The sequence below is a fragment of the Nothobranchius furzeri genome, chromosome 16 (genome assembly GCF_043380555.1).
Source record: "Nothobranchius furzeri strain GRZ-AD chromosome 16, NfurGRZ-RIMD1, whole genome shotgun sequence".
In the NCBI taxonomy this organism is placed as follows: domain Eukaryota; kingdom Metazoa; phylum Chordata; class Actinopteri; order Cyprinodontiformes; family Nothobranchiidae; genus Nothobranchius; species Nothobranchius furzeri.
Genome location: NC_091756.1, coordinates 32,658,507 through 32,681,943, shown reverse-complemented (window position 1 = coordinate 32,681,943; position 23,437 = coordinate 32,658,507). Strand labels below are relative to the sequence as shown.

At 45.1% G+C, this 23,437-nt stretch overlaps 1 protein-coding gene across 3 annotated transcripts in view; it reads right to left on the bottom strand.

The window, feature by feature from the left end:
- The window catches only part of rhbdl1 (rhomboid, veinlet-like 1 (Drosophila)), a 60,377-nt gene extending 53,667 nt beyond the window's left edge, over positions 1–6,710 (bottom strand). For 2 of the 3 annotated variants that reach the window (XM_070545567.1, XM_054749155.2), the window contains exon 1: positions 6,392–6,527. In XM_070545567.1, coding sequence (XP_070401668.1) covers positions 6,392–6,460 — 69 coding nt within the window. In that variant the 5' untranslated portion in view covers positions 6,461–6,527. The other variant, XM_015963395.3, reaches the window with a different exon arrangement.
- Between the last annotated feature and the right edge of the window lie 16,727 nt (positions 6,711–23,437).

The following is a 23,437-nucleotide window of genomic DNA, read 5'->3' as shown; positions in this document are numbered from 1 at the left end:
GAGCCGTATCTAAGTCTCCCAGAGAAATGGGATGGGATTAAAGGATCCCCGGAGAGCATGTTGGCCGTTCTGTCAATGACTTTTGAGTGTCAGCCGGCACGCTACCCGACTTCCTGCTCTCGCGTGGCTCTGTTAACCTCCCTGCTGACTGGGCGAGCCGGTGAATGGGCGGCTGCTCTGTACCATCAGAAGTCCCCAGTCTGCAACGACTGTGAAGCCTTCGTGAAAGAACTGAAGAAGGCATTCGTTCATCCCAGCAGCGAGGTCGCAGATGAGACACGCCTGCTCCAGCTTCGACAAGGCTCTCAGACCGTGGCCGAATTCACCTCACGCTTCCGGACCACCGCTGCCCGTCTAACCTGGGGTGATGCCGCGGTGAAGTCTGTGTACTTGGAGGGATTGTCACCCCGCATCCGTGAGGGCATGATTGGTCACGAGGCTCCAACCACCCTGGACCAGGCGGTGGACCTGGCTCTCCAGCTGGACCGCTGCCTCCTCACCAGACCAGGAGTGAGGGCGGTTCCCGTACAATCCCGAACTTTCCCCCGCCGTCAGGAGAACCAACCCATGGAGGAACCCATGCAACTGGGTCATTTGCCCCCCGAGGAACGGGCGCGCCGTTTTCAGGAGGGACGATGCGCCTATTGTGGGGCTCTGGGTCATCCCCGTGCAACATGCCCCATACGCCCGGGAAACGGTCCCTCCGGGTCGGTGTAGGAGCTGCCTCACTCGGAGTTTCCACTCATGCAGCTCCTCATCACACCACCCTCTCGGTCTCCTTCCAGCTGAGCCAAGGACCGGTCCCCCTGGTGGCCCTCCTCGACACCGGAGCTGCAGAAAGCTTTATCGACCAGGGGTTGGTCAACCGGCTCAAGATTCCACTCACCCTCCTCGATCATCCCGTTCCCGTCACCTCAGTGGACGGGCGCCCTCTCATGCCATATCCGATCACGCACCGAACCCAGAACCTCCGGATGACCATCGGAGAACACGTAGAGACCCTTCATTTCTTGGTCATTCACGCCCCTACGACTCCTCTCATTCTGGGTCATTCCTGGTTCCGCCTCCACGACCCTCACATCTCCTAGTCCACCAGTAAAGTCATGGCATGGGGTGTGAACTGTCGCCTTCATCATCCGTCTCCAGGATCACAGCCTAGGGAGACACCACCCAAGGATGTGGATTTAACACTCCTTCCAGGATCACAGCCTAGGGAGACACCACCCAAGGACGTGGATTTAACACTCCTTCCACCCCAATACCACGATCTGGCTCGGGTCTTTGCAAAGGAGCCTACCACCAAGCTGCCTCCTCATCGCCCCTACGATCTGGAGATCAGGCTTCAGCCCGGAACCACCCCGCCTCGGGGTCGGCTGTTCTCGCTCTCCCCGGCAGAGACCCAGGCGATGGACGCTTACATCAATAGGCTCTCCAGAAGGGGTTTATCCGACATTCCACGTCTCCTGGGGCGGCAGGGTTCTTCTTTGTGAAGAAGAAGGAAGGTGACCTCCGGCCCTGTATAGACTATCGTGGGTTGAATAAAATCACCATCAGGGACCGCCATCCTCTTCCCTTAATGAGCACGGCTCTGGACGCCACTGCCCAAGCCACACTGTTTACCAAGCTGGACCTCCGCAGTGCATACAACCTCATCCGCATAAAGGAAGGAGAGGAGTGGAAAACCGCTTTCATTACACCCACTGGACATTATGAGTACCTGGTCATGCCCTTCGGCCTCTGCAACAGCCCTGCCGTTTTCCAGCGTTTCATCACTGAAGTCCTCCGTGACATGCTGGGTCGTTGGGTTTTTGTTTATTTGGACGACATCCTCATCTACTCCCGCACGGCCGAGGAACACACCCAGCATGTTCGAGCCGTTCTGTCACGCCTCCTGGAGCACGACTTATTCTGTAAACTGGAGAAGTGTGCTTTTCACCAGGAGTCCACCTCGTTTCTGGGATTCATCATCTCCTCCCAGGGCCTGCGCATGGACCCACAGAAGGTTCAGGCGGTCGCGCAGTGGCCACTACCCAAGACCCTGAAGCAGTTGCAGAGTTTCCTGGGGTTCTGCAACTTCTACCGCCGGTTTATCCGCAACTTCAGCGCCCTGGCGTCACCATTAACTTCCCTGACGAAAACAACCAATCAGCCTCGCCCTTTCCGCCTCTCCCCGGAGGCCGTTGCTGCCTTCCATGAGCTGGTCCGCCGCTTTGTAAGCGAGCCCATCCTCCTCCACCCGGACCTAACACGGCCTTTCGTTGTGGAGGTGGACGCCTCTGAGACGGGCGTGGGAGCCATACTGTCACAACGTGGCCAGGACTCCAAACTCCATCCCTGCGCATTCTTTTCCCGGAAGTTCTCTCCTACCCAGCAGAACTATGGGGTCGGGGACCGGGAATTGTTGGCGATAAAGTGGGCCCTGGAGGAGTGGCGACAGTGGCTCCTGGGTACCCCCACTCCTTTTCTAATCTGGACTGATCATCAGAACCTCATCCATATTCAGACCGCTCGCCAACTCAACCCTCGTCAGGCCCGGTGGGCCCTCTTTTTCGAACCTTATAACTTTCACATCGCCTACCGCCCCGGCTCAAAGAACCTCAAGGCGGACGCCCTGTCCCGTCAACACACCCAGGATCCAAGGCCTCCTGAACCGAGGTCCATCCTCCCGACCGAACGGTTCTTGGCCGCCCTGCAATGGCCCCTGGAAGCCTCCATCCGGGCGGCTCTCCCGGCGGACCCGGCGCCCCCAGAGACGCCTCCTAACCGCCTTTACGTTCCGGCCGTGTGTCGACAGGAGGCCTTGAGGTGGGGGCATAGTTCACGGCTCGCGGGACACCAAGGCCAGGCTCGTACCTTCCAGTTCCTCCGCCGGGCCCTGTGGTGGCCCTCTATGAGAAAGGACGTGCGTGAATACACCGCTGCATGTGACACTTGCGCCCGGTCTAAGTCCACCACCCAACCTGGAGCCGGGGAATTGCAACCGCTCCCTGTGCCTAAAAGGCCGTGGTCGCACATAGGTGTGGACTTTGTCACGGGGCTTCCCGCTGCCGACCACCTGGACACCATCCTCATCATCACCGACCGCTTTTCGAAGGCTGTGCACTTAGTGGCTATGGCAGGGCTCCCCACGGCTAAGAAAACGGCGGAGCTCCTCCTCGATCATGTGGTGAGGCTCCACGGATTCCCCCAGGACGTGGTGTTTGACAGAGGGCCTCAGTTCATCTCACGTTTCTGGAAGGCTTTCTGTCGGTTGGTGGGCGCTTCCGCCAGTCTGTCGTCAGGCTATCATCCCCAGACTAATGGTCAGACGGAGAGAGCAAACCAGCAGCTTGGGCGTTACTTACGCTGCTTCGCCTCGTCTCAACCGTCCACCTGGCCTCGTTACCTCCTATGGGCGGAGCTCTCTCACAACCTCCAGACGTCCTCCGCCACGGGTCTATCACCATTCGAGACCTGCTACGGATACCAGCCCCTTCTTTTCGACCATCAGGTGCCGGAGGTGGAGGTTCCGGCGGCTCAGGATATGGTCCGCCGCTGCCGTCTCGCTTGGATCAGGGCTCGCGCCGCCATCACCCGGGCTAATACGGAGTACTCCCGACAACACCGCCGCCGCCACCGGCCCGGCCCTGTGTTCCAGCCTGGTGACCGGGTTTGGCTCTCTACCGCAAACCTCCGGTTTCCGGCTGGTTCCAGGAAGCTGTCGCCTCGCTTTTTGGGGCCCTTCCCAGTCCGAGATGTCCTCGGTCCGGTCGCTTACCGGCTGCGCCTCCCTTCCACTCTTAAGGTGCACCCGGTATTCCACGTCTCACAGCTCAAGCCGGTGGTGTCTTCTCCTCTCCATCCGCCTCCGGCCCGGGTGCCGACGCCCCGAGATGTCGATGGGGACCCCGTCTACACCGTCCGCAAGATTCTGGACGCCCGCCGCCGGGGCCGTGGATGGCAGTATTTGGTGGACTGGCAGGGTTACGGTCCGGAGGAGCGTAGCTGGGAGCCTGCCCGCTCGTTTCTGGATCCTTCCCTGTTGGCTGATTTCTGGTCTCGTCGCCCTGGGCCTTCTGGAGCCGTCCCTCGCGGGGGGGGGGGGGGGGGGGGGGGGGGTCCTGTCATGAACTCCTCCTCTTAACCTCCTCTGCGGGCCGGGCTGGCGCTGCACTCCAGTTCCCAGCATGCCTGTCACCGACGATTCCCGGTGACGTCATCCCGCTGAGCCTATTTAAGGACCTGTCACAGCGGAGCCGGCACTCAGTCATCATCTAACGATAGACGCCAAGCCATTCTAAGACCTAAGACACTAACTCTACAAACCATACGGGAAGAGAACTTCCCACGCTGCCACATATCAGTCTCCATCCACCATTCTCTCCGCGCCTGGGTCTCATAACCACTCCAGCTCAGCCCATCGAACCTGACATTCTTATATCATGATGACTCAAGTAGGAAAACAACATCCAAAGTCCACATTTTTAGGAAACAGCATGCTTTTATTTACTTAAATAGGATTAAAACGTATGAGAGGATCAATTATGAGACAAAACTGACATTTATCATAGAATCAATACAGAAAGCTATTTAAAAATTCATATTTACGATAAGAAGTACAAACAAATCAAATAAATACTTTTGTGACATTTTTATGTATTTTTATGTTTATTAGATGCAAACTTGTTAAATATAAATTTTCTACTTGACTGTTCAACACCAAGAAGACAATGTTAACAAACAGTGCTGCTCATTACACCACAGAGCATGTGGAGGTTACAATAGAAAAGAATAAGTTATGTTAATTAACGTGTTGAAAGCTGACAGTGTGTCTTGCCTTTGTTCTGCCAGCTCTACTTTGTTAAGGATAGAAGGACGTGTCAGTCAGAAGGCACAACTTAACAAGAGTGTGTTTGTTTAAAATTGTAATCATGTTTTCGAGTTGCCTCCGGTCTAACCTGAGATGACGCGTCAGAGAAATGAACCCATCTGGCAAAATTATACACTTTACACACTCACGGTCAAACCACTTGATCTTCAGACGATCTGAATCTGATGTGACTAAGACTGAATGCAGAGCAGAGACAAAATGTTTATTTTTTAAATGACTGAAGGTTGGTTTTATTGGGAAATATGCAATTTACTGAATTTGGTCTGATTAGAGATCTTTTCTAAATGAAAAGCCGTCCCACTGAGTCCCCCCCCCCCCCCCCCACACACACACACACACACACCCTGCTATCAGCTCAGGTGATTGATTTGGTCCAGACCTTTGCTTAATACGACTGTTGCCGGCTCAACTGAGGCATCATAAACCGTCTGTGTGAATATGCTGACATAAGCTAAACAAAAGCCGGCAATCAATAACACCAGGAGCTGTTTACAACGTGGAGCTATTGGCTCCATCTTCAGCCAACATGAAAACTGATATTGACACTGGTGAGTCAGCCTCTCTGATAAATGATATCGTGCATATGCAATGATGAGGGAATGGGTTTAGTCAAGGAACTCCTCCAACTAAAGAGGAAAACACAGCGTGCATACTCATTTGAAAGAAAAAAAAAGGCAAATGTTCACATGATCACATGCCCGCAGTCCCTGGAGCCTGTTTGGTGTGTTGCTGATGGTCCACTTGCAACCCCCTCAAACCCTGCAGTCACTAGATCAATTCCTCCCTGCTGGACAAAATGATTGTCTAATCAATCTGCCAATCAGCCCAAAGCCTCAACAGACCAGGTGATCACCAAAACCCAGGAGAACGAGTTAAACAAGAAGCATCAAATCCTGCAGAGCTGCATTCACACACACACACACACACACACACACACACACACACACACACACACACACACACACACACACACACACACACACACACGCACACAAATCACTTCCACCCAAACGTGAACATGCTTTTTGGGTAGAGTCCTGCCTCAGATCCATTATGGTTTGTTGAATCTGGACACGGCAGAGCGAATGCTAAATCTGACTGTAGAGTAAAACTGGCAGTTTTGGTTGGAGGGTTTCACAGAACCAGATGTGGAGACAAGCGTTTTTCATCGGTCTGCATAAGGTTTTGGCAAACATCCTCACTAACATGGTTCAGAAAAGGCACAAAGTTTAAAGTAGATCTAAATGTAAAGGATTTTACCCTTTATCCTTCTAATATTTAGGTTTTGTGACATAAAAATTATACATTTGTGCATTTAGTAAAGCTGAGTGGAAACAACTTCTTCAGATCTGACCGATCTTTTCATTTTTATTTTAAAAAACACTGCAGTCAATCCATCTTTACATCACACACACACACGCGCGCGCACGCACACACACACACACACACACACATGCACACACACTTGCACACACACACGCACACAAAACAATCACAACACCACCCTCCTGCTGATCTGACCTCCAGTTCTTGGGGCCAGCTCACATCTATCATCTTGTCCCATTCAGATCTGCTTTCAGCCTCGAACATCAGCCTCCGTGTCTCAGTCCCTGGGTAGACGGTGAGCCTGTAACCATGGAAACCTCCACCGCTGATTGCTTACCTGCTCTTGTATGAGCTGAAACAGGGAGCTTCTATCCATATACTGGCCAGGGAGGTGAGAGGAGCCGCCGAGGACAAGGGCATAGGGAGGAGCAAGAGAGGGAGAGGTGGCGGTGTTGGAAGGGTGAAGGTGAAGGGCGGCTTGGTTTGGTTTGGTAGCAGCTGGTGCCTAAACTGGAGCGTCAGGCCGCTTCAGTGCTGCTGCATCTCCCCCGTGGTGCTGATGCAGAGATTCCCGGTGATGCCTGTGTTTTCTTGATGATGGAGCTGTTTTCCAGTGATCCAACTGGAATGTGAATCTGCTCTGTGTCAGAAAAACGTGGCGTGATGGTGAACCCAGCTTCAGTAGACGACAAGCAGGCAAGGCAAGGCAGATCCAGCAGATCTCATTCACTCTCCTCCTCTTCCTCCTCGCTCTCCTCTATCCCATCGCACTGGCTGCTGCCTTTCTTGCTCGCCCCTCTCCTCACACACACTGCGTCGCCTGCATGACAATGAGGCAGGGGAGGGGAGGCGGACTCCTTCTTCCAATTACAGGAGGGGAAGGTGTGGCCAGAGGCTGCAGCTCTTCTCCACACTACAACTGAGGCGTCTCAGGGAGGAAGCAGCGAGGATGGGCTCCACTGCGGCTCTCCACTTACTATAGACACACACACACACACACACACACACACACACACACACACACACACACACACACACACACGTTTCCAATACTCTAGAATGCGATCTGTGTCCTAATTCTCCACATTTGGACCAAATCAAAAGGCATGAAGTGATTTCAGCTCCATCCTTTAGCATCTGGGTGGCAATCATAAGCACGTCAGCATGCTGTGTAAATTTTGAATCAAATGAACACCCTCTTGCACATTCATACACAAACATAAAATTAAATTAGGCACTTTGAAAGGCTCACTGATCCACTGGAAACTAGAACAGCTACCACACATGAGCAGCGACCTTCAAACAACAGCTATGTGGACATTTTCTTGCTAGTTGGACTCCTTTTCTCTTTCAGGACTGCCTACATTCTTCTTCTCATGGACTCAACAAGGAGTTGGAAACCTCCCTCAGAAGTTCTGGTCCATACTGACATGACATCATCACATGTCCGTGATGAGAATCTTCTGTTCCTCCTCATCTCAAAGGTTCTGGACTGGACTGAGATCTGGTGACTGTGGAGGTCGGTGGAGTCCAGTGAACTCATGGTCATGTTCTGGTAACTAGTTAGAGATGAGATGAACTTTGTGACATGGTGCATCCTTCTGCTGGAAGTAGCCATCAGAAGATGGGTCCATGTGGTCATAAAGGGATGGACATGGTCAGCAACAATACTCAGGTAGGCTGTGGGGTTTAAACCAGGCTAGGGTGAAACTAAAGGGGTCCAACGGGAGATAAGAAGATCTCCCTTATGGATGGATCCATGTTTTCATGATGGTGACACCACATTCTGACTCAGCCATCTGAATTCCCGACTCAACAGACGAGTAAACGTTTTTTTCAGTCTCTTCTGGACCACGTCTGGTGATCCTGTGTGAAACATAGCCTCCGTTTCCTGTTCTTAGCTGACAGTAGAGACCTGATGTGGTCTTCTGCTGCTGGAGTCCATCTGCTTCAAAGTTCAACTTGTTCTGGGTCAGAGATGCTGTTCTGTAGATGCTGGCAGGAACCAGTGGTTGTTCGAGCTCCTGTTGTTTTTCTGTCATCTAGAACCAGCCTGACCAGTCTCCTCTGACCTCAACAAGACCTTTTCATCCTCACTACTGCTGCTCACTGGATGTTTGGGATTTTTCAGAAATGTATCTGTGAACACTAGAGATGGTTGTGGGTTTGAATCCCAGTGGGTCAGTAGTTTCTGATAAAACAGCCCATGCCACATTTATTCTCCATTCTGATGCTCAGTTTGAACTCCTGCAGGTCAACTTCACCACACCCAGATGCCTAAGTACATTGAGCTGCAGCCATTATTGATGACTGTTAAGTTATTTGTGTTGACAAGCATAGATCAGATGATGAGAAAAGACTGAAGGTGAACTGGTTTTGCTTATGAGACAAACAGATTGGTTTGGTTTTGAGCTTTAAACACATTCCTTTCCTTTCTTCCTTTGTTTCTGCACAAATCCGGAGTGAGCTCTCCTCCTCGGGACAGTGGTGATGAAAGAGAGGAGAGGGACATAAATCTCAACCCATTGAAGAAGTTGAATACTCCAAGCTGATTGTAGACGGGGTTGCTGGTGAAGTTGTGTCCTGGCGATGACTCGTAGATAAAGGCTGAGGGTGGGATGGTTCTTATCTGCGGCAACGGTGCACCAAAAACCTCAAACACATTCACCAACACAATGGCTGCTGACTAAGCCTAAAGGACTGGACCTAATAGGAACACCTTGAAAGTGGTGAAGCTCCCAGACTTCCTCCATCGCCTTCGATCCTGTTCTAACAAAGCCTTGGTACGGAGCCTGCAACGGGAACAGAATTTCTGTGAGGAGGGACTGAAGTCACTCCAGACTTCTTTGTTCACCACAGATCGATGTTAAGAATTCATTTGTATACAGTAATCTGTTGCTGTGAGCACGGATAAGACAACTCTAATTATGAGGCCACCGCTGGAGGATTTACAGACTGAAATAAAAGCCAAAGTAAATTCCAAACTGTTGCCTTGGTAACCTTGCAGGACTCCCATCAAACAATAAATGACTGGATCATGAAAATGCATGAAAGAAGAGAACGTCTAAGGTACTAGTAAGACTAATCTGCATGATTGTTGTTTGTTATAAAGAGATAAATTCAATAAACACAAGACAATCAAAACTGGATGCTAGCCGACAGAATTCCCCAAAGATGCTAGTCAGCCCAGAGTCCCTGCAAGGGTCACACCGATATCACTCTTTTTATTACACTTCCAGCAAGTGACACAATACAGAAGGCTGCCGGAGCAGGTTAGCTTAGCCATAAACCCTCATCCCTGCTGGCCGGAGCATCTCCAGCTGAACGTCGTCCCTCAGCGGTGACTAAAGCCCTTCATGTTCTCTTCACCTCCGGTTTGACGAGTGCAGACGGACGGCCAGGCGGCTCCAGGCAGCATGTTCTTCACCCAGAGTCTGAGAGCGGCAGACAAAACCCTGGTCTGTGTGTAAGCAGGACAGCATAACAAGGCCTTTCAGAGAGAAACAACATACATTAATTAGACCGCCAATCTCCTCTCAGTCTCAGCGGCTTAATGATCCCGAGGTTCATAAGGAGAGGGCTGGAGAATCGTTGAGTTTCTTCCAGAGAAACAAAGCCTTGATTGAAGCTAAATAAAATTGGAAAAAAAGTAAGCTTAAAATTTTTTTTCATGCCTCTTAACAACATTCAGAGATAGTATATCTATAAATGTATTGTATAGATAAAAAAAAGAAGAAAAAAAAAGAATGAAATGTTTTCCTTGCAATTGTCTAAAAACCTTCGCCAATAAAACATTCCTGACCAAACGCAACTATTGGACCATTCAGTTGTCGGTCTCACTGAACTGCCGCACTTCCCTCGGTCCTCCATTCATTAAGCACTCACGGATTTACGTGACTGGTGTGAGAGGTTTGTGGCTGGGTAATATCAGAGAAGGAGAAACAGCCGGCTGCTACCACTTCAACTTTAGGACAAACAGCCAGAGTCCCCCCAAAAAACACCATTTGAAGTCAAACAGTGACTGGTGTTTAGCGCTATCTTGTTCCCTCTGGCATCATGGGTCTTTGGTTCTGGCAGACTGTCTTAAGCTGGGCGGACACTGTGCGACTTTTTCACTCATAGCACTCAGCTTCAGCTCAAACTGTATGACTTCCTAGCAGGGCAGATCTCACAAGTCATGTGCTCACACTGTACGTCTGGTAGCAACACGTCGGACTTAAAAATATGCTAAAAATAGCCGTTTTTACACAACACGCCAGACTTTTTTGTCTTGTTTTGCCTGTTGTCCTTCGGGAGTGCTGCAGGAGGACACACAGGGATTTATAGGGGTTGGATGAGGAAAACGAAATAAAGAAAGTAAATCTGTGTTTTGTGATCAGTTTAATTTGATATGAACACGACAAACACGCTTTATTGACAATCCATGTCATTGTGTGTAAAAAATGTGTAGAAATACAAACGAACAACATGTGTTATTAGGGAAATAGCGGGTGAGAGGTGTTGACGCGTGATTACGCATGCGCCGTGAGCGGTTCTGGTACTTTTTGGGTCGCAGCCACTCGCTGCGCCGCTTCAACCCTCACGAGGAACGAGCAAAATATCAAACACTCCAGAAGTCCGTGCGAGCTCACGATTGCTGATCGGTAGCTGGTCACGACGCTCAGCGCAAAACTCGCCCCGATCTTGTGGATTCTCGCACGAGTGGAAAATCGGCTCAAAAAAGTGGAAAAAGTCGCACAGTGTAGCAGCGTTCTGATATTTTTGGGTTTATATATCAACAAATGGATGAATTTGTATCACTTTTGAAGCTCACTTGTTCAAAACCTACAGTTTTCTATCATATTTGTTTAAATGTTCTGAATATTTGACGATGTTCATCCCTTTTGCCAACTTTTAGGTAGCTGTGAAGAACCAAGGATTTCTGGTGTGAGAATAAAAGCACAACAGCTGCATTATTCCAAAAATGATCATTTTGTTTAATTTTATATTCTTTTTACCACATTTAAGCATTTACTTTTTATTCAAATTGGATGCTAAATAAAACGTTTGTAAATGATTGCCCTGAAACATCATGGGATTAGATCTTCTGTCATGCATTATTTATGTTTCTCCTCTTCCACTATGTTTACTTAGAATTTCATGAAAACACCATTTTCCCAGTAAAAGCTGGTTTTCAAATATCAGCACAGAAGTTAAAATTTTTTTTTCAGGTTTTGGTCAGGAAATGAGTCATTACAAAACGTTTTCACTCTTTGAGAGAAAATATTAATTTTATACAGGATGTTTAAAAATCCTCTATATGAGTTAAGAGATTGAATTTTTTATCACACGTTTGGAGAGTTTTTTTCCTTTCTGTTTTGATGATTGAAAATGGAGCTAATTTTACAAATTTTCATGAAGAAACGATTTAAGTTAAAGTGACAGTGTGTATTTTTCCTGGCAATAGGGGGCAGTAGATACCTAAATCATTGCAAACAAGCAGTATTTTTGTGTTGGAGTAAGACCTTACCAACGGATGGCCATTAGGGTCAAAAAGCCCTGAAGGTGCAAACTTTAGCAAAACAACAAGCACATCAGACTCCCTTTCATCACTGCTAACAAGTGAAGAGGTAAATGTGTCAAACAACAACATTTAAGAATGACGAAAGTTTTGTAAACGTTTGTTACAAATCAGTAAATGTATTTTGTCCTCACAGGCTCCTGTAGAAAGAAACATGGCAGCTAATATGGCGCCGTCCAGAGACTTAGACCCGCTCCCATGTATTTCAGACCTGATTTTTATGGTTATTTACAAATTCACCAACATTTTTCAACAGTAGGCCATCATTTCTTTCATTTTCAAGAACATTTTGATGGATATTTCCAGAAATTAATGGTAAAAATTACACATTTTTTTCTTTAAGTCTAAAAACATTGTTTAATAATGAAGTTGTTTGGTTATTCATCAAGTTGCTGCTGTTGCTGAGTCCTGCAGGTACCTAACCAGTTAGTCATAGTTGCACAGAATTAACATATGCAGAATTTTTGCTGACTGAACCTTAAATTCACACAAACCTGGGGCAAAATCCTAAAACCAAACAAACAAACAAACAAACATTGAATAAATAAATAAATAAATAAATAAATAAATAAACAGATAAATAAATAGATAATTAATAAATAAATAAACAGATAAATAAATAGATAATAAATAAATAAATAAATAAATAAATAAATAAATAAACTGTGTTTAGGAAGGATGTATGTTCACCAGAAAACAATAACAGTAAATTACCTCATGAAATTTTAATTCAAGTGGATTTTGAGGCTGACTGGAGGGGAAAGTGGAATCAATAAATACCTGAGGTTGTTTCTGTGTGCTGCGTTAGTGGGCAGACCAAAGGTTGCTGGGAAACAAAACATCAAGTGGTAATAAGAAAAGTTCCCACTCTAACTGAGTTGAAGAAACTCCGTCATAAAATTCAAGGAGTCTGAAGAAACAATCGGCTCTCAGCATGTGGTCCAACTGCAGGATCCCAGAATCCCACTGCTTGCTCTGTTCGTTTATGAAGCTGCTCTTGCACATTTCTAAAGCCATAGCCTGCATCAATCACGGGAATTAGAACAGACTGAACCACTGTGGTGATTGTGCAAAAGAGGGAATCACCCACATAATGAAAAAGATGGCAAGAAAATGAATCAGGTCACCAAATGACACAGTTTTAATCCAAACTGCTCCACTTAAAGGATCTCTTGGGGGCATAAAATAAGACAGGAGAGGAAGAGGAGGAAGAGGGTGGTTGCAGGGAAAGAACCAAAATAAGAGAGAATTAAGGAGAAAGCTGGTAAGAGAGGGAAAAATGAATAAACGAGAGAAGTATATAAAAATCTGCAAACCCTGTCTGTATTTTTATTCATCTCTGAAACAGTCACGTTTTATTAAAGGTCATTATTTAAAAAAACACACAATAGGTGTGTGCTGTTCATAATCTACTGTTATAGCATCTCTTCTTGTTGACTTAGTCAGTGTTTCTGCAGCTCCTTGTGTTGGATAGAAACACTAATGACATTAACGTGTGCAGCGAGCTGTCGTGATGCTCCACCTTCATCAGAACACACCACCCACCCCTGTGTGTTCATGAATGCAGATCCAGCATCAGGAACAGTTTTAACTGTTTAAACTCATAACCACCACACAGATTCTAACAACTTCCTCAGATACATGAAAATTAGTTACCACAAAACATCCATAGGGTTATAAAATAACATTAAAAAAGGTAAAAACTAATCAAGCTCTAATTTTGATGTAAGTGAAGGCTGACACAATCACAAATGTGCATCTCATAAGGTCTGAAGCACACTACGAATAAAAGACTTTAGCAGTCCTGACTGAAAACGTTAGGAAAAACTGTATTTTCTTATCTTGTGGGAGAACAGACCTGTCCATCTGTCCTTTAGCAGCTACTGCCCTCTGCTGGTAAAACACACACACACACACACACACACACACACACACACACACACACACACACACACACACACACACACACACACACACACACACACACACACACACACACACACACACACACACACACACACACTGATCACTTCCTGCTGCCCACTGCAAGATACAGCTAGAGTTCCTGAAATATAATAGAAAAATATGCTGAAAACACACACGTCTGTGCCTGCCCACATGCATGCATGCATGCACACACACACGCACAGGCATGCATGCACGTACCTGTGCACACATGCATGCATGCAGGCACACATTCACAAGTGCATGCTTGCACCCATGCACATACTCGTGCATGCATGCATGCACACACATGCGCACACCCATATGCATGCACTCACGCATGCACACACAAACGCACACGCCTGCACGTGTGCACAGACGCACATACCTGCACACACACACACACACACACACACACACACACACACACACACACACACACACACACACACACACACACACACACACACACACACACACACACACACAGTTGTAATCCACCTCCAGCAGCTTGTGCAACACCTAAGTCCCCGTGTGTTACAGGACAAGGGTTAATGTCGGGATTAGGGCTAAAATTATTCAAGAGCAAAGAATCAAGTCTAATTGGATCCAAAAGCAAACATGTCAGATTATTATGACAAGTTTATGTTTCATTTATAAGGTTATAAAACTTTATTTAGAAAATGAAATATGGAGTTGTAATCATTTTAAATTGAGCACTTCTGACAGAAAAAGGTAAAAATGAAGTATTTTTGTTTTTTCGCCTGAGATTTAAATAATCTGAATTGACTAAATATACAATTAGAGATTATACAATATCTCTATGGTTATTTCCTTTTCGGGGTCATGTTGATCAGGAACAAATGACTCCTACATCATATTCTGCTTATTTGTGTCCATGTTTGGGGAGGTGTGTTTTTTCAGTGAAATTGCTTTTTTAAATATTTTATGACACATTACTCACACATATTGTTTATTGGTTATGTTTCCATGGCCCCACAGATCCTTATAAGTGGAATGACAAAAGCTCTGGTCTCACAGCTGAAGTTGGAGCTGGAGGCACAGCAGCTTGTCACAAAGCCAGGAATGGCTCCTGTTACTTTAATCTGAGTCCATGAAACATCTCCATGTTGCTGAAGTCAGAGGAAGACAGGAGACGACGAGGCTGCTTAGAAATCATCTCCAAGCCTGCTTTTAGGTGGCCTCACACAAAAGAACCTTTTTAAATGTACGCTCTTTTTTAAAATACCAACCCAGGAGGTTTGTGTCCTGCTCATGTCCACTCTGACTGATGGCTCACAGGTGCTCCGAGTGACGTCCAATCAGAAGCTTGTTATGTGGGACGTGGTTGAACAGCTGACATTGTGGAAATACTGAACTCCTCTGGATTGTTTCAGACTGAGGATGGTGAGATGCTCACAAAGAGCCCTTTAGCAACAGAGAAAGTGACAGGCTCATGTTTGACTCAGTTGCAGCAGTTCTCCACCGTCACATGCTCAAGTGTTGGAACAACTGTTGAAAACTGAACACACAGCCCACAAAGAGTGCACTCATCCCAGCTGGTCAGCTTGCAACTGCACTACAACTGCTAACGTGCAAAAAAAAAAAAAAAAAACCCCAAACATAAACACACAGACACGTTCTCTCTAGTTCTATTTGATGAGACACGTTTTAAACAACACACTTGACCGCAGTTTTTAGTTCCGACTCATATTTAAAATAATGTAAAAACACCAAAGAAATGCTGAAGCAGAAAGGTGCATTTATTAGTAAAATACCTCATAAACAACTGGGCAGATTTTAGAAAGTCATTCATCAGTTTGTTTTAGCAGCAGAGAGTCATTCACACCACATTCTCTACAAACCCTAAAGAGCTTGTGTTGCAAATTTCAACACAATCTTAATTCTAAACCTGACATGAGAGATGTCGAGCAAAATGCATTCCTTCAGGAGAAGTCAGACATGTTGTTAATTTAGTTTTACTACTTTAACGAGAAGCTGTAGAGTTATACAAAGCCTGGTGATTTTATTTATTCTGATTAATGCATTTGTTGATTCTAAACAACAAAAGTCAAAGCTCTCAATTTACCAGTCAATCTCTGATCTAACCCTCACCTATGGTCAGTGACCAAGAGAATGAGATCATGAATGGAAGCAACCAAATTGAGGGTGAGGAGCAGGAGGGGCTCGGAGTAGTTCTGCTTCTCCTCCACATCGAAAGAAGCCAGTTGAGGTGGCTTGAGCATCTAGTTAGGATGCCTTCTTGATGCCTCCCTGGTGAGTAGGGTTGGGGATCGAGCTTCGAGCATCGATTGGAACCGGTTCCAACTATTGGTTTTTCCCAGAACTGTTCAGAGTTTATTTTTTCGATTCCTATTTTCGATTCCTAGAATGCAGACGGAAGAGGAATCTGCGGCCGATCTCCGTGAAAAATAAACGGGATCTGCAAATTCTGATCGACCAGCTGTGTGCGTGCAGCACGAGTCCCCTCCCCCCACCCCGCGTGCAGCGGCCAAATCTAAACAAACGCGTCTGCCGAACTTTTACTCCGTAGCGTAAACTTTAACTCCTGTAGCGAATAATGCGCCGTGGAGGAAACTTGTTTAAAACGTCAACACGGTGGATTTAATAGAAGCTTTAAAGAACAATCTCTGGATGGTGTGAGGTGAGTTTGTCTCACTGCAGAAATAAAAACACACGGAGCGTCAGCAGTCAGACGCAGCCGCTTGAGCGTCTGAAGGCTGAACAATAACCTGTAGAATAATTAAAGTCATCATGCTAGAGAAGCTTCTCTGTGGTGGACCACACAGCTTCTGCCACAATAAATAGTTATAATAATAATAAATAACATTTTTATTTCCTTTCTGAGCTACTTCTGTTGAGTTTTAATGTTTAAAATCTGTTAGATTGTTACTGACAGCAGCTACATTTAAGTTTCACTTTCTGTTCTGACTAAATGCTGCTGCAGCATGGAGGTGTAGTTCTCAGTCATCCTGGACATGATCATCCTGAGAGTTTTAGCTGAAAACAGCTGGACGTTTCTGGATATGTTAGAGACATTTAGCTTCTCATCCCAAAGGCTTCTTCCAGACTTTGGTTGTGCCTCAAGTCTTTTTCTTTTTTTCTCCAAAACACGTTTTTGTCTAAATGAAGGTGCTGTTGTTGTTCATAGAATTAAAATTCATGTTGAAGTTAAGATTATTTCATCAAGTAGGACCTGTGGTTAGCTGGCTCATTTAAAACATGGAATGTCTTGAAAGAATCAGATTCGGGAATCGATAGGAACCGGAATCGAAATGAGGAATAGGAATGGGAATAGGAATCGGAATCGTTCAAAATCAAACGATGCCCAACCCTACTGGTGAGGTTTTTTTTGGCATGTCCAACTAGGAGGAGACCCAAGGGAAGACCCAAGCCATGCTGGAGGGACTGTCTCTCTACTGGCCAGGGAACGCCTTGGGATTCCCCCGGAGTTGCTGACCCAAGCCCTGCTTAGGCTGCGGCCCGCGCGACCTCAGATAAGCGGAAGACGAGGCTGATGGCCGTGAGCAGGAAGGATCTTAATAAAGGTATAAAATAAATTCAGAGATAAAAAATATAATATGAAAATTGATAAAACATTGATAAAAAAAACTTCTGAATTTTGATGTGGTTGGGACGAGCGGAGAACACAGAACATTCCTACTGGTGGATGAACTAAGCAGGTCATCACTACTTGCTCTGCTCCATGTGGTCACATGTTCAGACTGGATCTGAGGGCATCAAGCATCAGGGATGGAAATGAAAGTGTCAAAGATTCAAAGATCTATTCATATTTCTGTTTTTGTTCCTAAAACCTTTCTTTGTTTCATTGCTTTTGATTTGCTTACTTGCAGATGTTGATTTGATGCTTTCTACTGCAGATGTACTAAAACGTCTGTCACTTATTTAAAATTAAAAGGAAAAATTATTGAAACAAAAGGAACAAATTGATTTGTGTGTTGGATTTCTTAAAAAATAAAGACATTGAGAAGTCAAAGTGGAACGAGTCATCAATGGAACCATTCAAGGATTTGTTTTTTGCCACCTGTAAAGAAGTAAAGAATATTGTTTCATCAATCAAAGTAACTCAGTAACAGTATTTACACATAATGAAAACGTGTTTCTACATCGCTTATACTGGGTGAAGGTGCTCCCACAAACACAACTTTAGCAATTTTAACATTTGAACGCTGAATACTTTTTCTCTTCATTATTTTACTTTTTATTGTGTTCTTGAACAGTTTGAATGTATTTCCCTAAAAATCAAAGCCAAATGTACCCAAACAAGATGCATGTGTGAATGAATAAGTCACGTTCACTGGTGAGGAACGATAAATGACCTTGGCAAGTAGGGAGGTTTGTTGCTTTAATACCAGGCAAACAAAAAAAAAACCTCCAGAAGTGTTTCAAATATCTATAAAACAACGTTTCAGTTGTGCGAATGACCTAATCAACATGACTATTTATAACATGTAAGGAAAGATTTCTGGAAGCTTTTAGTCACTGTTAAATACTCCCAAAAAGTTTAAAGCATTTTCTACCTTCAGGTAGCTGCATGTGTGGAGGAGGTAGGGCTTTCTCAGTTTCGGCCCCCAAGCCGTGGAATGACGGCCGGTTTTTAAGAGTGGGATGAAGAGGCACTTTTTCTACTGTGGCGTTCCCTCTGAATGTGAGTCAGCTGCATTTTTAGATAATTTAGCTAATTTGTATTGTTTTAAAATTTGTTTTATATTTTTTGTTTTAACCAACAGTCTTTGCTTTAAACTCCTGCTTTAATTTGTCTTTGTGTTTATTGTTTTATTATTAGCCGTTGAATGGGTCAGTGATGTTTTTAATTTTCTATGTGTGTACAGCGCTTTGTTTCGCCTATTGGCAGATGGAAAGTGCTATATAAGTCAAGATGATGATGATGATGATGATGATGATGATGAAGATGCACGTGATATTTGATGTTATAAAGTCAATGAGAAAGTTCCTGTTGACACATTACTGCTTTCTCCTCAAGGGGGAAACTTAACTTGCGGGGCTTCTGCATGCTCTGGCCACCCGGCTCTGATCGTTGCAGAGCGAGGCTGTAGTCATGCTGGCTGTAGTCGTGCTGGCTGCCTTTGGAGCTCTCTGACAGAGAACTCAGAAACACAGCAGCTCGATGAGTTGATGCATGCTTCACATAGAGTCATTTAACCGTGTTTTCTGGCTAAAAGTGAGCGCAGAGCTCCGTCAGCTTTGGTTAGCTTGTAGCTACATTGGCTAAGACAGGGGTGTTCTTGAGGGTCGCTATCCAGCAAGCTATAGCCATTCCTATGCTTAAACACACCTGGTTTGAATCTGCTGGTGATTAACAGATTGTTGCAGAGCCCGATGAGCTGCTGAACAGGAGATTCATCCAGGAATCAGGTGTGTTGGAGCAGGTAAACAATTAAAACCTGTTGGATTGCGGCCCTCGAGGACCAGGATTGCCCACCCCTGGGCTAAGAGTTTGATGGGTGTCAACCATCTGCCTCCACCCTCACAGCCCCACTCTCAACTCCATCATTTAGCCCATTTTTGTATTGTCTGGGAATGATGAGACGTGTGACATGGCCAAGATGGTGGTGGGAACGACCCACCGGGTTTCATTTTGGCTCTTCAGTACCCAACATCACGGAGGGCTCATCCATCTACGGTCACTGGTTCTCCTCCATGTCTTCAGGTTAGTGAATGCCTTCATGTCAGATCAGCACTCATACAATAAATTAAGAAGCTGAAAGCATCCCCATATAAGTAACTAAAATCATTTTTCTTCTTTAAACTTTACAAGAAAACGTGTATTGCTATCCTTACAGATCACATGGTTTCTAGAGTGTATCATTATTATCTTGTTAGGATGGATCTACTTCCTTGGATCTACTTGAAAAGTGGCAAAAACTGAGGTATGCAATGTCTACACGGTTGTCATGGTTGATGACTTGACTAAGTGATCAGAGGCAAATCCCCACTGTCATCACATCTACTGAAACTATCTCTAACATGGGTCCCACACATCTGTGACGACATACAGAACAATGATGTCCTCTGCAACCACAACCATACTGAAGACTTCAGGTGGACCTTAATGTCCCACTAGGACTTCAACCTGCATCCCTTCCATGATGACTCATGGGGCTTTACCCGCAACCTTAAAAAAATAGAAAATGCAAGGTACAGTTAATGAAATGCTAATAACAGCACGAGGAATCATCAAAGGAAACCACTTCATAATGGACCCGAGCAACGAGACATCACTTTCAAGAGTGAGTGAGCGAATACATGACTTAATCCAGTATCCATACACTCATTACATGCATTTACATAAACCTGCTCATGAAGACACTCCAGCACACAACTAGGAGTCCTGATCTGACACCAAAGACATCTAGTTCACCCAGAAATGGCTGCAGCAGATCTGTGGTATTCTCTGCATTAATCTGAAATTTACGAGATCAGGTGAAGTTTACTGAGGTTCTGCAACATGAGAGCAATAGGGGCTGTACCCTAACCAAACATAAAAGAACCTAACCATTTGATGACATTAATGCAAAGCTATGTTCACACTGGTTTCCTGTCTGCCAGAAAACAGTACAGGCCATCCGTCCATGAGGATCATCAACAATGATTCCTTTTCTTTGCTGTGAGAATGTTTTATTAGTTCATTAGGTAGATGCAAGTTGGGATCCCACCTCTGCACCTCTAGGCCTAGACTGTCCTCTGATGAGCTGCATGCTGTAGCCCTCATATGTCCAACCTCTGAAAGGATTGCACTAGAAAGGAAATGACATCAGAAACATTCAGGGGCGCAACAGTAAAGTACACCTGACAAGATGGTGCAGCCGTCCTCTCAGAATGCACATAATGGAACTCCCCCTCCGATCTCTGACTGTCTACAAAATACTCAGATTATGTGAGATGAATACGTGCACCCCAGGGACCGACACCACCACTCACACAACTAGAAACAGAACTAGTGAACGACTACACAATCCCGGGTGAAGCACGAAGACTGGTGATCTGTTGTGCACTGTAAAAAAAAGCTTTGCAGGCAAAATAATTATGGTGAATAATTGCTTTTTATTAATTACTCAAGTAACACTTTACAATAAGGGTCCCTTAACTAAAGTTACTTAGTGCATTAAGCATTAATAAACAATTTAATAAAGTATTAACAACTGGTAAACCATAGTATGTAATGCATTATAAAGCAGACACCCCACTAGCCCTTTATTCTAACACTCAATAGTTAACAAACACAGAAACGTTGATAAAGGAACCCTTTGTTAATGCTTAATAATGCACTAAGTAATGTTAAAGGTGCAGTTTGTAAGAAAATAGTGAGAATTTTACAGTGAGATAATCTCAAAAGAGCCCAATGTTTCAGTCACGTGGAAGGAATGTTATACAAAAACACGTTTCATATTCAGCTGGCTGCTGGATTGTCAGTTTTTCTCCTTTCAAAACAAAGGAAGGAGGGACGTAACGACTGTTTACCGTCAGGACGCCATTTTACTTCATTTCTACATAATTCACATGAGAGCATGGTTCCCCTGATTAGTCAAAAACTTGGTCACTTATCTTCTGCTGTCAAATTAAACTTAAGAAATTTGGGTGTTGTTTTTGACCAATCAATGTCTCTTGAAGGCGACTCAAAAACATTGGTCCAAATTAGTTATTATCATTTAAGAAATATCTCCAAACTGTGATGGTAGGTGTCAAAACATGAACTTGAAATGGTTATCCATGCCTTTATCCCCTCCCGTCTAGATTACTGTAACACACTTTTCACACGTTTTAACAAAAAAGCCCTTGACCGCCTTCAGTTGGTCCAGAACTCTGCAGCGAGGCTCCTAACTGGAGCAAACAGAAGAGCACACATCACTCCCATTCTGATGTCTTTGCACTGGTTACCCGTTAACTTTAGAGTTCATTTTAGAATCCCGACTATAACTTTCAATGCTCCTTCCTATATTACTGAACATTTAAAGCCTTATGCTCCAACTTGAGCCTTCAGGTCCACACACCAGAACCTTCTAGAAGTTCCAAAGACCAGACACAAAAGTCGAGGTGATCGCTCCTTCCAGGCTGTTGCACCCTGACTTTAGAGTGATCTTCCTTTATCCTTATGTAGCATTGACAGTCTGGACACATTAAAAAAAACAGCTAAAGACCCTTTTATTTAAAGCTGTTTTTACGTAAATCTTTAGTTTTCTTATTTTTAACTCAAATTCTTCTTCCGGCCCTTGGAGGGTGCAGACGCTTTTCTTCTCCTCTCCTCCATATCTTATCCTCAAGGCCTTTGTGTCACTTACGTGCCGGTGAGCGAAGCGGAGATGAGGTGAGGATCCAAACGGGGTGAGGAAGACAGGCAGACAGGTAGGAACGTTTAGCAAGAACTTTAATCTGACGCACGCAGGACATAGAAACAATGATCCAACATGAGACACAAAACAGAAGAGGTTTAAATACAGGAGGGCTGGGAGCTTGGGTGATTGGGAAACGAGAGGCAGGTGGGAGCAATTAACAGAGACACAGGACTAAACCAAAAGGGGAGACAGGACAAGGTGTGACACTTTGTCTGTCTGTGTGTGCTGGGTGCACGGCTGCTTCTGCATTTTTTCTGGAAACTGGAAACTGAAATTCACTTAAATGGATCTCATCAGTTAGTCACTCAACGCGGTTGATAACATTTTTTCAACGATGAGAACGGGAGAAGGGGCTCCCGGATGCCCCTCCGCGACAGGCCCAGTTGGACACATCATGGACTCCTGGAAACAGTGGAACTTGATTTGTTTATCTCAGCTGTCTGTGGAGGACTCTGAAGATGTGTGGATATTCGTGGTGTTGGTGTCGGGTTTCCTGCTGATCGGCATTGGAGGCTTCCTGGCTTACCAGAAAATTAACGAGCTGTCGAGGAATATTGGACCAATCGCGGATTGTGAAGAAATGGAGATTAGCACTAATAGGCTGATAAGCTAACAAATAGTCACAACAGAACCAGGAACGATGTGGATTGGTGCTGTAAAAATCACAACAAACTCTTTAAAGAGCAAGTCACCCCAAACCATCTTTTTTTTCCTGATAAACTACATAAATGCATGTCTAATCGTGCTGCAGACACGTGTAGTCAATAGTTTAGCACGTTAGTGCATTTTAGTTAAACTTTTTATTTTCTAAAACTGTCAGTGTTGTGCCGTTGTCAGGTAAAAACTCTGCACTGCATTTGAATTTAAGTCTGCCATAGCTATTGGCTAAGAGGTACCCTAGGACATTAGCTGGTACCATATGATGTCACAATGTCATTGTGAGCCTGTGTGTGTGTGTATTTGTTTGCGTCTTCGCCCTCTAGGTCTGCTAGGCAACAGCATTTGTTGCATTTTCCAAACAGGAAGTGGGAGCGGAGTAATACTCTGGTGGGGGTGACTTGCTCTTTAATGTCAGAAATCTAACTATTTATGTTAACATTAAACCCATATCTGCATTCCAGTATTTTTTCATAACATTTGATAGATTGGAATAAAAAATTCCTTTTTTCGTTTATTGTTCCTCAGTGATGACATATTTGGTGTACAAGCAGCAAAGCAGATTGGCAATATCAAGTAAGATTCACACCAAACTCAAAAATAAAGAATAAAGGTACCGAACATAGTTGAGCTATTAACAGCTAGTTAGTAAGAGATCTGTTACACTTCTGGTCAGGCTTTCAT